The 13,144-nt window shown below is 37.1% G+C and overlaps 2 protein-coding genes and 1 pseudogene across 2 annotated transcripts; 2 read left to right on the top strand and 1 right to left on the bottom strand.

Moving 5' to 3' along the window:
* Positions 1 to 938: 938 nt before the first annotated feature.
* LOC113303033 lies at positions 939 to 4,206 on the top strand (annotated as a pseudogene).
* A 467-nt stretch (positions 4,207 to 4,673) lies between these two features.
* Positions 4,674 to 9,677, top strand: LOC113303026 (trigger factor-like protein TIG, Chloroplastic). Its single transcript, XM_026552012.1, has 13 exons — positions 4,674 to 5,035; positions 5,188 to 5,271; positions 5,935 to 6,063; positions 6,278 to 6,369; positions 6,553 to 6,736; positions 7,031 to 7,121; positions 7,209 to 7,363; positions 7,480 to 7,572; positions 7,667 to 7,759; positions 8,080 to 8,160; positions 8,417 to 8,566; positions 8,969 to 9,064; positions 9,281 to 9,677. Exons 1-13 carry the CDS (start codon positions 4,730 to 4,732, stop codon positions 9,356 to 9,358), a joined length of 1,632 nt encoding a protein of 543 aa, XP_026407797.1. The 5' UTR covers positions 4,674 to 4,729; the 3' UTR covers positions 9,359 to 9,677.
* Positions 9,678 to 10,025: 348 nt separating this feature from the next.
* On the bottom strand, positions 10,026 to 12,676 carry LOC113333229. Its single transcript, XM_026579741.1, has 2 exons — positions 12,080 to 12,676; positions 10,026 to 10,718 (listed from the first exon to the last, which is right to left on the bottom strand). Exons 1-2 carry the CDS (start codon positions 12,525 to 12,527, stop codon positions 10,219 to 10,221), a joined length of 948 nt encoding a protein of 315 aa, XP_026435526.1. The 5' UTR covers positions 12,528 to 12,676; the 3' UTR covers positions 10,026 to 10,218.
* Between the last annotated feature and the right edge of the window lie 468 nt (positions 12,677 to 13,144).

Raw genomic sequence — 13,144 nt, 5'->3', positions numbered from 1 at the left:
TAAGGGAAGGGTACATAAGTAAAAATTTGGGACCGTTTTTATCAAAACCGTTAGATCGGATGGCTGATGACCATTTTGTAATCCAAATTAAAAAGTATGACTATTGTGTAACCCAATTACAAAAAGTATGACTATTTTGTAATTGGCCCTTTTATTTTCTGTCAAGCCTTTTGTTAAATTCCAAAATTCCAAAATTATTTGGAAGATTTTCATCTGGAGAGTTATTTTTGACGCAAGCACCTACGTCATCTAGAGATCACTAAAGTTTTAACGTATACCGCCTGGTCCACTTTAGCATACCACTTCTATACCTTCTTAAGTTGCGCCTATTCGAGAAGTTTCTCCCTTCAATAAAATCTCCCACCGACGATTCTCTCGTTTCTTTAAACTTTGGTGTCACCCGATTTCCATTGCAAACTTTTAATCATCATCATCACCATCTACGTACCCTGTGAATTGTCTCAGCTGAAGGTAAAATCTAAAAATATCTCAATCTCAAAATTCTAATAAATTATGTTGAAAAACCCACCTATAATTTCATTACCATATTTCTTGTACTTTTGATTTTGTAGTTTGTATGTTGGTTGAATAATCCATATGGTAATTGTTGTATTGCATTCAGAAATTGAATTCTTCGGTTGCCTAGTTTTAATGACCAAATAGTTTCGTACACCAAGTCCCCCGAAACTTCAATATCCCCATTTCTTGCTGAACTGCCTATTGCTATTGGAACTTAATCTGCGTAACTATGTGTAAATAAAAGTGTAGTGATTTGGTTCCAGATAGGCAATTTTAGAGGCCGTTTGATGTATTAGTTAATGCAAATTCTTCTTCTAAAGGTGTAATTTTACTTGATATAACTTTACGGGGATATGCATAATTCTCCAAAGCTGTCATTATGCTGAGTAATCAGTCTTGGTTTTCACTTTCTTTGTAGGAAAACATGGAGAACGAACATATGGTCGATATTTTTGTTGTCTGGAGGGGAAAGAAATTGTGTGTGGAAGCGAACTCAAAGGATACCCTGAAAGAGTTTGGACAAAAGTTACAGGAATTGACTAATGTAAACCTGATACTACGCGGTTACTTGTACCTAAATCTTCCAATAAAACTTCAAGTCTGTTAATGCCTTTCTCCAATGAACACTCAAGTTTAAGATTGGAAGATTCTTCCATTCTTGAGGTATGGTATTTGTGGTTTATTGTAAAAATGTTGGCACAACTTATCACTAAAGGCGACGGGTTTCGTGTCTGCTTTTCAGGGAAAGTCTATTAGAATGATGGGAGTATTTGAAAATGAAATTGAGGAGGTTTCACAAATTGGTACAAAAGCTGGCTTAAGAATAGCAGGATTTGATGAAGAGGAAAAAAGATTGAGGGGGAGAATGTCATATAGAAGCCACACCAAGTTGAAACTTCCACAAGGCAATTACATTTTTTGTGATTTCCGGACACTAGAAATTCCAGGAATACAGGTTAGTTGAACTGATAGCAGTTTTTTTTTTCTTCCAAATCCAAACATGGTATATTGATTCAATTTAACTTGTAGTTATTTATCATGTTGTTTCATTATTCAACAGTTGAACCCACCTGCATCCAAGGCTTTGAAAAGGATGCACAGGCTGGCTGCTGATCCAGGAATTGTAGCCATCATGAACAAGGTATAAAGAGATTGTTAAACTCTAGCTTGTACTCAAGCTCTTTCTCTCTTTAGTCCGTTCTTCTCAATGTTTCTGATTTATTTTTTGTTGTTTTTTGTACCTGTAAAGCATCGTTGGCGTGTAGGGATTATGACAGAGTTGGCACCTGTGGGATATGTTGGCATCAGTCCAAAGTGCCTTCTTGGTTTTAACAAGGTACCAATCTAGTAAAGTTGGCGTTTACACTAAAAAGCACTGCTGTTATGCTGGAAATTAACTTAGTATACTTCTACTGGTTTCACAGAATCAAGGTGAGGAAATATCTCTGCGCCTTAGAACTGATGACTTGAAGGGTTTCCGCAAATACGAGAGCATAAAAAAAACTCTGTTGCATGAACTTGTAAGTGCTAATTCAAACAATTTTTTTATTCTGTAGTTTGCGTATACACCACATCCTTGCTAAATGCAAAACACCTACCGAAATCGCCATATTTCCATGAAATTTGTATTGTGGAAGGAAATTGGTTTCTGTAGTCAACAAACAGGAATTTGGTTTTCCTAACCCGACATCTTTAGATAACTTTACATTAGTGAAAAGTTAAAAACCCGAGGAGCTTTTCTAATTAGTTTGTCATTTCAGGCTCACATGTTGCAGTCCGATCATGACGCTAACTTCTATGCCTTAGATAAACAGGTAATCTTGATGTATTCTATACTTTCGAAGTATATAAACTGAATTGGGTTGCTTTCGGCTAAATTTTCTTATGTCGCTTGAACTGGGAAGCTCAATGAAGAAGCTGCTAGTTTAGATTGGACAAGATCAAGAAGCAACACTCTGAATGGACGTGGGAGTTTGGAGTATTACGAAAATATTGAAGACGACTATGATGGATCGTCCAATAGCATTTCTCATAAGCTTGGTGGGGAAACATCAGAGCAGTTATCATCTGCCCGTGCATCTTCCATTGCTGCTGCTTACCGCCGTTTAGCAAATGTCTCTGCCAACAGTTTGGGTGGTTCGGAAGTACGTGAGGAACCTGATCCAGATGATTCTGAAATTGAAGGGCATGGGCACTCTAATTTTGAGGATCAAAGAACACTAGAACTTGATTATAATGATTCTAGAGGTGAAACCGCAATGGAGATCGAACATACTTCGAGCACCAATGGAAAGGGAATTACATGTGAACCTGATCCAGATGATTGTGCTGGAGTGGCAAACTATGGCCCTCAATTAAGAAATAGTGAAAGAATTGATTCTATGACAAGCGACGTTGTTTTAAAGAATGAAGTTGTCGCGGAACCAGACCCTGATGATTCTATGGCAGTTGAATCTGAAGATAATGAATTCCACTTGACGAAGGTGTGGCAGGAATCCAGTCCTGGTGAATTTGAAATAAAATCTCCCACTTTGGCATGTAAGAATACAATGGAACCTGATCCTGATGATTCTGAAGCAATAGGATCTGGGGTAGATACCATCACGAGCAGCGAGAAACCTGATCCTGATGATTCCCTGGGCAATGAAGTTGATAGAGATGAGGCCGACACCAGTGGAAAAGATGGGGGCAAACATGCAACTTCCACTACATCAGCTGATGAACCTGATCCAGATGATGGAGCATTACAGAGAATCCAAGACCCGGTAGCTGTTGTTTGTAACCGTCTTCAGAAGGCCATCGACATGCTAAGGTATGAGGTTGGCTCGGAGGCTGCTTCTGTCCAAACTTTTTTCAAGATCATCAAGTAAGTACGCTGGTTCTCTTTGCTTTACAGTCAGTTGGTCATCACATTGAAGAGTATTACTAATACTTATCTGACTCTTGCTTGCATAGAAACGTCATTGAGCACCCTGATGAGCTGAAGTTCAGAAGATTGCGAAAGGTATTTCTAATCGGTCCCTTTCTTCTTACATTTGAACCTTAGATTCATTATCCAAACCCCTTCCGGTTCTGACGTGTAATTTTTAATTTTATCTATTTGATTTTAATTGCAGGGTAATCCCTTATTCCAGAAGAACGTGGCCAACTATAAAGGTTTGTCAGTTTTCCTTCCTTTCGGTAATTTTGTTGTTACAAGTGAACTAGATACTGATCACTTTTTTGTTAAATTGTGAACAGCAGCAATGGAAGTACTCTTTCTGGTTGGGTTCAATGAAGATACTGTACCTGACGAAATAGGGAGAGTGGAAACGTATGTGGTGTTGAAGAGGAACGATCCTGGTCTATTGTGGCTTGTCAAGTCCTCGTTAGAGATGTGCATTGCTCACTAGTCTTCCGTGAAGAGTTATCAGATAATAGCGACCACAACTGCGTATCCGTCCCTTCAAAGAGAGGAAAACAACTATACATATTTAATTGTATGTGTATATTATGTATATGCCTGTTTAGACAAAGGAAGGGAGATTCAGAAAGTGAATGAAAAACAAAGAAATGCTGAAATTGGCGGTTGAAATCAACTGTAAAAGTGTATTTTTCTTCCTTGTGGTATTAAGTTCACTTGGACATTAAGCATAAACCATTGTATATGAACATTGTTAACAATTTATGAGTGTTAAGTTTGAAAAAGAATGGCTGCTAAATCTCCATTTTAGTGAGAAAATTGTAGCACAATTTACTACATGAACTATACAGCTGAAACACAATATGTAGTATGGATCTCCATTGCACGTAAACTACTAAACGGGAGGGTGATGGGAAGGAACTAGGAAATTTACTAAGCGGAAGGGTGATGGGAAGGAACCAGGTATTGCAATGGGTAGAGAAAATCCACACACACCTCATTAGGATTTTGAGAATTTGAGGCAAATATCCGGCAAACTAGACCATCTTTATTTCTACAACTTTCCTTGCTGGTTAGCAAATTAATCCACTTGGTTGGTATCATATTAATCCACTTGGAAAGGACTGATAAGTTGCCAAATATTGAAGCCACGATGCCATAAGATAAGATTATGCATGATACTTTGCAGTGCAGGGGTAGTTTTGTCTTTTTCTAGTATTTGGGTGCGGATATTACTATTATCTTAGCAGTTCCTGAAAACAAAGATTGTTATCCAGAGTTGTAAGAAAAGAAGAAGAGAAAGAAAGAATGGAACTCATGAGTTCCACAACACTCAATTGTAAACCCTATCTTTCTCACAATTTCCTCATCTCAAGAAGAACTTCAAACACTCATATCTCAAACCCTCTTCTTCTTCTCCAATCAAATTACACCACAAATTTCGCTAAACTAACTACTTCAAATTCCCGCCAACTTATCTTTCAACAATCAGCAACTCGTGGATTCTCTAGTCAACCCGTTGTCTCTACTACTACTCCCGCGTCTGTAAACTCTGAAAATGACAAATTACCAGCTGATATTGAAGTTACTGAAGTCGAAGAACCTGATTCTAAAGTTAGTTGTTACTCTTCTGTCCAGTACCTAAATGTTGAACTCAAAACCTAAATTTGTGCTAGTTCTAACTCAATTTTATATGATGGGTTTTTGAATTACACTGCATTGTGTTTTAAACTTTTGATTTGATTAGTTTGTGGTGTTTACTGCAGGTTCGGTTAAGTGTGAGTGTTCCTCCAGCTGTTTGTGAAGATTGCTATAACAAGGTTCTCGCCGAAATGACCAAGATAGCTAAGGTGCTGTTTTTAGTTTTACTATGATATAAGCTTATATACATGATTACTGTAAACCACCAGAAGTTGTGATAACATATTAACATTTAGTAGTCGTGAACTGTTATCTTGTTAGTAACATCACTAAGTAAACCCAGACTATAGTGGTGGTTTTTACTAGAATGAGTTGTTGGTTTTGATTAATCTATACAAGTACACAATATATGATTCTATAACCAAGGTGTAAGATTGTGTGTCGACTGTGATAGTGGTTTTGGCTGTAAATTTGAGTTGTTCACTACCTACAAAGGCCAGGCAGCTAGGCCAAAAAACATCTCAACCCCCCAATGGAAAGTGGGATTCAGACCCCGTAATTTAGTACAACCACCAGTCGGTTGACCAACTTAACTGTTGGACACTTGCATCTGAACTCTTTGCAGTTCTTACAAAGTCGTTTGTTCCTGGATATCTAAGTTCGAAAATTTTGATGGGAAAAGCCTTTAAGAAACTGGCTCAATGGTACCTCGCTTCTGCTTTCTGTATGCAAAAAGATGATGTTCGGTATATAATGAACCGAGGTTTGGTGACACATAATATGTTTTGATTTGTTTCGTTGTCGGTTAACTGTTTTCTTTTATGAGTTTTCTGACTGAAAAATGAACGGGATAATATGGTTGATTTGTGCAGGTCCCCGGTTTTCGTCCGGGACAAAAAGTCCCAGAAAATATACTTGTGAGTTATCATGGTAAATCATTTGTACGAAAGGCTACGATTGAAGCAATTCTAAAGAGGACGCTTTCACATGCTATGGATTCGGTATGTTGATAAGAACTGATACTTTATCAATTTCACAACCACACAAAGAAACCCTTGATTTATACTTCTCAGTCTGAATTCTGAATTTACTGATGTCTTGTTTGCAACTAGTTATTTTCCTTATAGTGGTAACCTTTGCATAATAACTGGCTTCATATTTTCAATGTGTGCTTTTAGCATAATAATTGGAGAGTATTTGGATTTACCTATGCAGGTAAAAGGAAGGGCCTTAAAAGATTCTGTTCGAATTATTACTAAATTTTCAGAGATGGATGAATCATTTAACTTCCCACATGGTTATTTGAGGTTTGTCAGAAGTTAGATTTTTCGAGTTACTTTTGGCAAGATAGCACTGTAGGCTTCGTGTAGTTCTGTATACAGTCCTCAAACCAAAAATACCCTACTTATATAAAGTAACATGGTAGAAAGAACAATTTTTTGGTTGTTGTAGCTACCCTTTGCAATCTCATTTTTTGACTGGTGGACCAGATACGACTGTGTGGTTGATGTGGCACCTGCGGCTAAATGGATTCCTGAGGATGGATATAAGAATTTGAGAATAGTTGTTGAGATAGACCAAGAGATCGATGCTCAAACGGCTTGTGAGGCTGAGATAAAGAGACGTCATAAGGCTCTTGGCATACTGAGAATTGTGACTGACAGAGGCCTACAGGTAAGTTGTTGGAAGTAACATCTGGTATGAGTTCTTAATTCAACATAAGCTAAAACTGTTGGAAAAACTCGATATGCTGAGAATAATAGTGGTTAAAAACAGTATATTTGAGAAAGAGTGGAGTTACCTTTTTTGTTGTAGGAATGATTCACTTACCTATCAAATAAGTGGAAATTGTTATGAATTATCAAATTGATATTATCATAAAGGATTTATACATTTAACACTCAAGACGTTGATTTTGTGTTTCTAGTAGATCTTTCAAAATTGTGATTTTTCCACTTCCTTCCATAGGTTGGTGATGTTGCAGTTTTGGATATATCCACTCTAAAAGCTACGGAAGATGATTCCGAGGGCGAAAAAATTCCATCTGCAGAGAGTAAAGGTTTGTTTTATCGTCAACAAAGATGTGGTTGTTTCTCAACGACTGGACTTACCTCCCAAGTTATTCTCATAACATTTGTTTTTGCAGGTTTTCAATTGGATACAGAAGAAGCTGACAACCTTCCTCCTGGATTCCTTGATTCAATAATTGGTATTAAAGGAGGAGAAACCAAAACATTCTCACTTGCGTTTCCAGACTCATGGAGACAAGAAAATCTACGAGGTGTTGTTGCTCAATATACTGTGAGTTTCTTGCTACCTAATGGGAAAGGGACTAAGTTGTCATTGCTCTCTTTACCAATCCTGACTAGAACGTAAGTTACAGTTACCATATTGCTGAACTTTTCTTTCTTTTATAGGTCATATGCAAAGAACTATTCTATAGAGAGTTACCCGCACTGGATGATTCTCTCGCTGAAAAGCTTCTTTCTGGCTGCACGACCTTGATTGAGGTATCCCCTCGTTCTGTTGGCTCATCCACTGAAGATAAGTTCTTAAATTCAGCCTCTTCCTTGGCTTGAAACTCTTCACGGATGAAATCTACAGGTAAGAGAATCGATATTGGAGAGATGTAAAGAAATAGAACAAATAGCTAAGGAACAAGCAACAGACAATGCAATTCTTGATCAGCTATGCAAGGTGATTTAACGGTTATATAATATTGGCGGCATAGTTTAGTCAAATTATTTGTTGAAAATGTGTATGGATGTCCATAATCTGTCTGTGGTAACACAAACTAAAGATGCGTCAAGCCTGGAATGATACACAAACAAGCAAGAAAGATATCCATTAATTGCTAAAGAAATGTATTGAAAGCGGCCTATTTTTTTTCTATTAGTAGGCCGCTTTCAGATGTGCAATAGGCCTACTTTTTTCTATTAATAGGCCTATTTTTTCCTATTTTTTATCTAGCAAATGTGTAAGCTAATGCTAATGATTGTGTTTCTACTTTTTTTCAGATGATTCAAATTGATATTCCTCGAACCTTGTTTGAGGAACAAGGCAGGCAGCTATATGGAGCCAAACTTTTAGAGTTACAGGTGAAAATCTGAAAATAGATGAGCAATTTTCTCTTGAAGTGTCAATTTGGTTCCCCATGCTGCGATAATAAGTTTCCCACACAAGGGGGCTCATCCATATTGATAGTCTATGTAGCATGCATGACAGATATTGTTCATCATGTCTCTGAGATCAGGATGAACTTGACATGGGCTTTGGTTACATGACTTAAAGACCCACGGGCCATTTGATTTTTTTAGCATTTTCTCATCTGATTCTAGTAAGATATGTCCACAGGCAAAGATGAAACTAGATGAACAACAGCTGGCTAATCTTTCAAGCCCACAAGCAGTGAAGGAATACCTAGAATACGAGAGGGAAAACATAACAAGTATGGTGAAACAGAGTCTTGCAGTAGGCGATATATTTAAGCGCGAAAATCTGCAGGTAGATCTCTCCTGATAATATAGTCGTCCAATTATTTCTTTCTCCTTTCTGCAGTTCATAGCATACATGAATTTGGATAACATATCCCACCACTTGTGTTTATTCTCTATGGTGTACCATTCAAGATGGTGTTATCTTGTCGCAAGTTAGCAAGTGGCCATCAGATCTCCCTAGGATCCATAAAGTTCTAAACCATCCAATCAATACACTCATAGTTATAGACCCACTTTGGCTGAAAAGATATCAAATCTAATGAAGGGTCGTTAACTTAAAGTGCTGAAAAAGAACCTGCCATATGCATATGATTTGAGAAAAGCTCATGAAACTCCAAGCAAAAACACTTGATTATGGTATTTGTTCTTTAAGTTGGTTACATTTTGCTGAAAGCCGGATATATTGCAGTTCCATACAGAAGATCTAGTAAAAGAGGTTGAGAATTCCATTGATGAATTCAAGCGCAATAATCAAGAGTATGATGAGGAGCGTGTAAAGGATCAGGTTAGTCTATATTTTTCATTTTGTCCAAGTCTCATATGCTGCTACTATTTACTTGCGCCGTCACTCCTTAAGATGGAAGATTTTAGTTGGCAGCAAGTGTGACTAAAAACAACTGTTCCTTCAAACTATCACGATAAGCACTATTGTAAATCATCGTTGGCATAAAATGACATCAAATTTGGCTTTTAGTTGTATTTACTGATCAAAATTGTGTAGGTGCAAGAAATACTCGAGGGATCGAAGGTACTCGAATGGTTACGAGACCATGCCACAATTGAGTATGTAGTGCGTTGAGAAGGAATCTATTCTAGTAGAGTGGTGATGATTCCTCTGAACAACTCCTACTGGTGCCATCTTATCCTCTCTTCTTCTTTCTTTCTTTTTTTGATTTTGAAATTTGCATTTTCTTTCCGAAGGAAATAATGGTATATGGTACCAAGTTTTGTATGAGCTAGGTGGTTCTTAGTCATGGACTGCAATGAGAGTTGTAGGGTACTTGCCTATTCTGATGGCTAGTGTTCTAAAACATCATTCACATTTTCACCATCATAATCTTGTAGAAAAAAGTTGCAACTTACTACAAATAGAAGCATGATACCAATCTTTCCTTGTGTGACGAGAAACACCATAATTTTCTTTCTAAAAATGGAGTAGTTCAGAACCACTATCTTTACTGATGGAAATCAACCTAAATCTATTATGCACTGCACTCGATTGATGTTCTTTGAAAATTGAAGTCGGTTTCAAGTGCCATTTTTCTTTTTCAGTTCTAAAGTTACCAACCGTAAGTGGTGCCATTACCCTGATAACTCAGCTTGTGATGTGTCCTTGAGCCAATCTTAACCCACGTGTGCTGCTTAACACACCCACATGATTTATTTAATTTCCAGTCGATTGATTTGTCAACAGACATCACAATGTTGATAATTATCTCGAAGTTTTGCACTCTATTTTTGCATCCTCTGTTCTTTGCTAAATTTAGATATACATTGCCATAATTTTGATTGATAGATTAGATTCAGAATTGATACATCAGCTGGCTGTAGGTCACGTCCATACAATCCCAGAATCACAAGAAAATGGAAATATCGGCGGAACTAAACCGTCACAGTTTTTTTTCTCCTCTTCCTAATAAAATTAAGCTACACTTGCTGTTACATGCCATTGCCAATGTTAACTCCGTTGCTGAGAGCTTGCGCCAATTTCCCAACACTCAATCCTACCTCCCTTGAAACCTCGATTCTGCAGTAGTGATGGTACACGGCTGTAGGCACGACCACGGCCACTGGCTTAGAATCACTTTGCTTCAATATCATGTTAATGTTGGTAACTCTTTTGTAAGAGCTAAACCATTTAGCTTCCATGTACTCGATTCTTCTCCATGGTGGCATAGGCATATCGTTACTCTTCAAGGACTCTTTAGCAGCTTCACTCATTATCATCACCACCTGTTTGAGCTCCTCCTGCTTACCAACAAAAATTTGTGGAAACTCGGCTAATAACGATAAATACTTGTTCGTTGGTCGAGCTATGGTAAATTCTCCAGCTAATCCTACTTCTATAATGTAACGAGTATCGCCAACAATAACATCGTCATATTCATATTCACCCGCTGGAAACCTAGTCATTTTCTCCCAGTGGGTTTTGCAGAGACCTGAAAACAAGAAAAGAGAACATAAATTGACCACAGCAACATTGTTCGATCTAATGTGTCAAAAAAAAAAAAAAACATTGTTCGATCTCACGAACGGTAAAGCGAATGCGAATATTTTTATGGGGATCCGAACCTATGACTTCTTCGAGTCAGTTGAATCATTGTAAGGGCGCATGGGCCACATTTATCTCGCATATATTTATGATATGTTTTATTTTTGAAATTTGATTTCAAATGCGAGTAGTAAAGAATTGCCAGTACAGTAAGAAAAAGAAAGAAAGAAAAAGAAAGAAAGAAAGAAAGAAAGAAAGAAAGAGATGGTGCTAACATACGCTGCTGCATGATGGCGGTACGTAAGACTGCATGGGATGAATGACTAGGTGTAGGGTAGGTGGTACGTACTCATCTTTCTTTAAGTTTTTAACCTTAAAGAGGAAAAACAAGCGAAAAGTTTCTCTGATTTACTTTTTTCAGTAAAATGGTATTCTTTTTCTTTTTCCACTTAATGCCCATATACTAAAAATTTAAAACCGTCATTAAGAATTATGTTTACTTACGTTCGTACAATTTATGTTAAGAGAATTAACGTTTTTAAGGCTGCACATTGGATCCAATTAATCAAAAATCTAAAGAGAATCATGAATCTAATCAACATGTCGCATCCGTATACCACCACTGACCAACCCTATAGTTTTTTTGCTTTCTTTCTAAAATTCTTATCTTAACCAATCTTCTTCTTCTTCTTTTTTTTTTGGTTTCTTTTTGAGGTCATTGGAAAGGCAAATAATAACTTTTGAAATTAAAATATCGGAAATGCTATTCACGGCTCCACTTAGAACTCTATTCACAGCTCAAACGCTAGGTGTTGCAAGAGTATTGGTTCATGATTTTCAGCCAGGACCCACCGCTAGATAAAAAGGTTCACCATTTTAGAGATGTGGGGTTTAGATGTCCTGAGCTGTGAGTAGTGTGGTGTTTTTGTGCTGTAAATAGCACCACCGTTAAAATATTACTGAAATATTGTTATTGGAAAAGTTTGCATCTCTTTTACTATTTTGGTACCAGGATAAATATTCTTGTTGGGAATTGGGTCTAATTTTAACGAAATTTAAATGCTTGTACTATTTTGATCTTACTCCTGAGCTCAAAAAATTAAACATTGTTAATACTTCAGATTTTTCACCAGATTCTTTTTCTATTCATGAAGATAAGCAGCAACCACTTAAGAAACCGCTAAGAGGATATGGAAGTGGTGGCTTCTGGGAACCAAATGTAGAATCATTAAACTATAGGCTGGATAGAAAATGAGCAAGACAATCAACCTTAATTAGTAAATAAAAGTATAATGTTAAGAATAATACCTGAATCGAAACCTCTTTCGCGCAATCTGGTCACTAAACTACGTTTAAATAAACCTTGTTGACGATGATAACCATCTGCATAAGTTGTTTCGTTGAAAACTTCTTCTGCTACTTGAAGAATCTTTTGCTTAATGGGACCATCGGCTTCTTTTTGACCAAACAAGTTCTTCAGCATTTCCACGGGCGAGTAATTTTCAGCTGCTTCTTCAGAATCAATAATCTCATGATTCTCGTCGTCTTCATTCTCATTTTTCTCCATAAATGCATTAATGAGATCAGATAACTCAGGTGATGAGTTATTACTAGTGGTAGTTGATGAATGTTGATAATTATCGTTTCTTCCTCGGCCATTATCAAAAAGACGTGCCTTATTGGTATTTTCATGGTAACCAAATGCTTCTGTAACTCTCTTGAACGACCTCATCCTGAATGGAGTCTTGCTAGTCATATCTCTCTCTCTATCTATGATCTCTCTGGATTATGTTGAATGCTTGTGGATTATGATATTTTTGTATAGGAAGAGATGGAGTTTATATAGAGATGAGAATTAACTATTGGAGGGTGTGGTCATATCATCATCATGTCTCGAAAGAATTATATGAAGAGAGAGAGAATGAGAAATAAGTTTAATGAAGTCTACGAAAGAAAATGAATTAAGGATTCGTACAACTAAAGAAGAAAAGACAGACATTCATTCAGCAAACGAAGAATAGAGAGAGATCTTTGATTCGAGAGAGAGAGAGAAAGAACTCAAACGCCGTTTGCTTTAACGGTTGTACTGAATGCATTTGTGTATATACAGTGTATAATGTACCGCTACATGCATGTATTTTTGTATGTATTTGATATCTGGATTGTTCAACTGGACACTAGACCGTGTATGAATATAGACGACTTTTGTCTTATGCACATAGAAGCTTAATAGTAATGAATATTGGACGGAGTCGGTTCTATTTACTTTAACTGTTTAACACGGAGACCGAATTAAATGTGTTCTGTAAGAATCCGTACGTATAATCAAAGTCCAGCAGTAGGAGAAACGGTTTAGGGTTCGTAATCAGAGTT

The sequence above is a fragment of the Papaver somniferum genome, chromosome 1 (genome assembly GCF_003573695.1).
Source record: "Papaver somniferum cultivar HN1 chromosome 1, ASM357369v1, whole genome shotgun sequence".
In the NCBI taxonomy this organism is placed as follows: Eukaryota; Viridiplantae; Streptophyta; class Magnoliopsida; order Ranunculales; family Papaveraceae; genus Papaver; species Papaver somniferum.
The sequence above is the reverse complement of the archived record's forward strand: the minus strand, read 5'-3'. Positions and strand labels throughout refer to the sequence as shown.

Excerpts from the sequence above, each read along its gene's own strand:
- LOC113303026 (XM_026552012.1), top strand. The coding sequence starts at position 4,730 with ATGGAACTCATGAGTTCCACAACACTCAATTGTAAACCCTATCTTTCT. Across the intron at positions 7,364-7,479 it reads GTGTTGTTGCTCAATATACT|GTCATATGCAAAGAACTATT; the intron begins GTGAGTTTCTTG and ends TTTCTTTTATAG. Across the intron at positions 8,567-8,968 it reads TTAAGCGCGAAAATCTGCAG|TTCCATACAGAAGATCTAGT; the intron begins GTAGATCTCTCC and ends GATATATTGCAG.
- LOC113333229 (XM_026579741.1), bottom strand. The coding sequence starts at position 12,527 with ATGACTAGCAAGACTCCATTCAGGATGAGGTCGTTCAAGAGAGTTACA. Across the intron at positions 10,719-12,079 it reads CGAAAGAGGTTTCGATTCAG|GTCTCTGCAAAACCCACTGG; the intron begins GTATTATTCTTA and ends TCTTGTTTTCAG.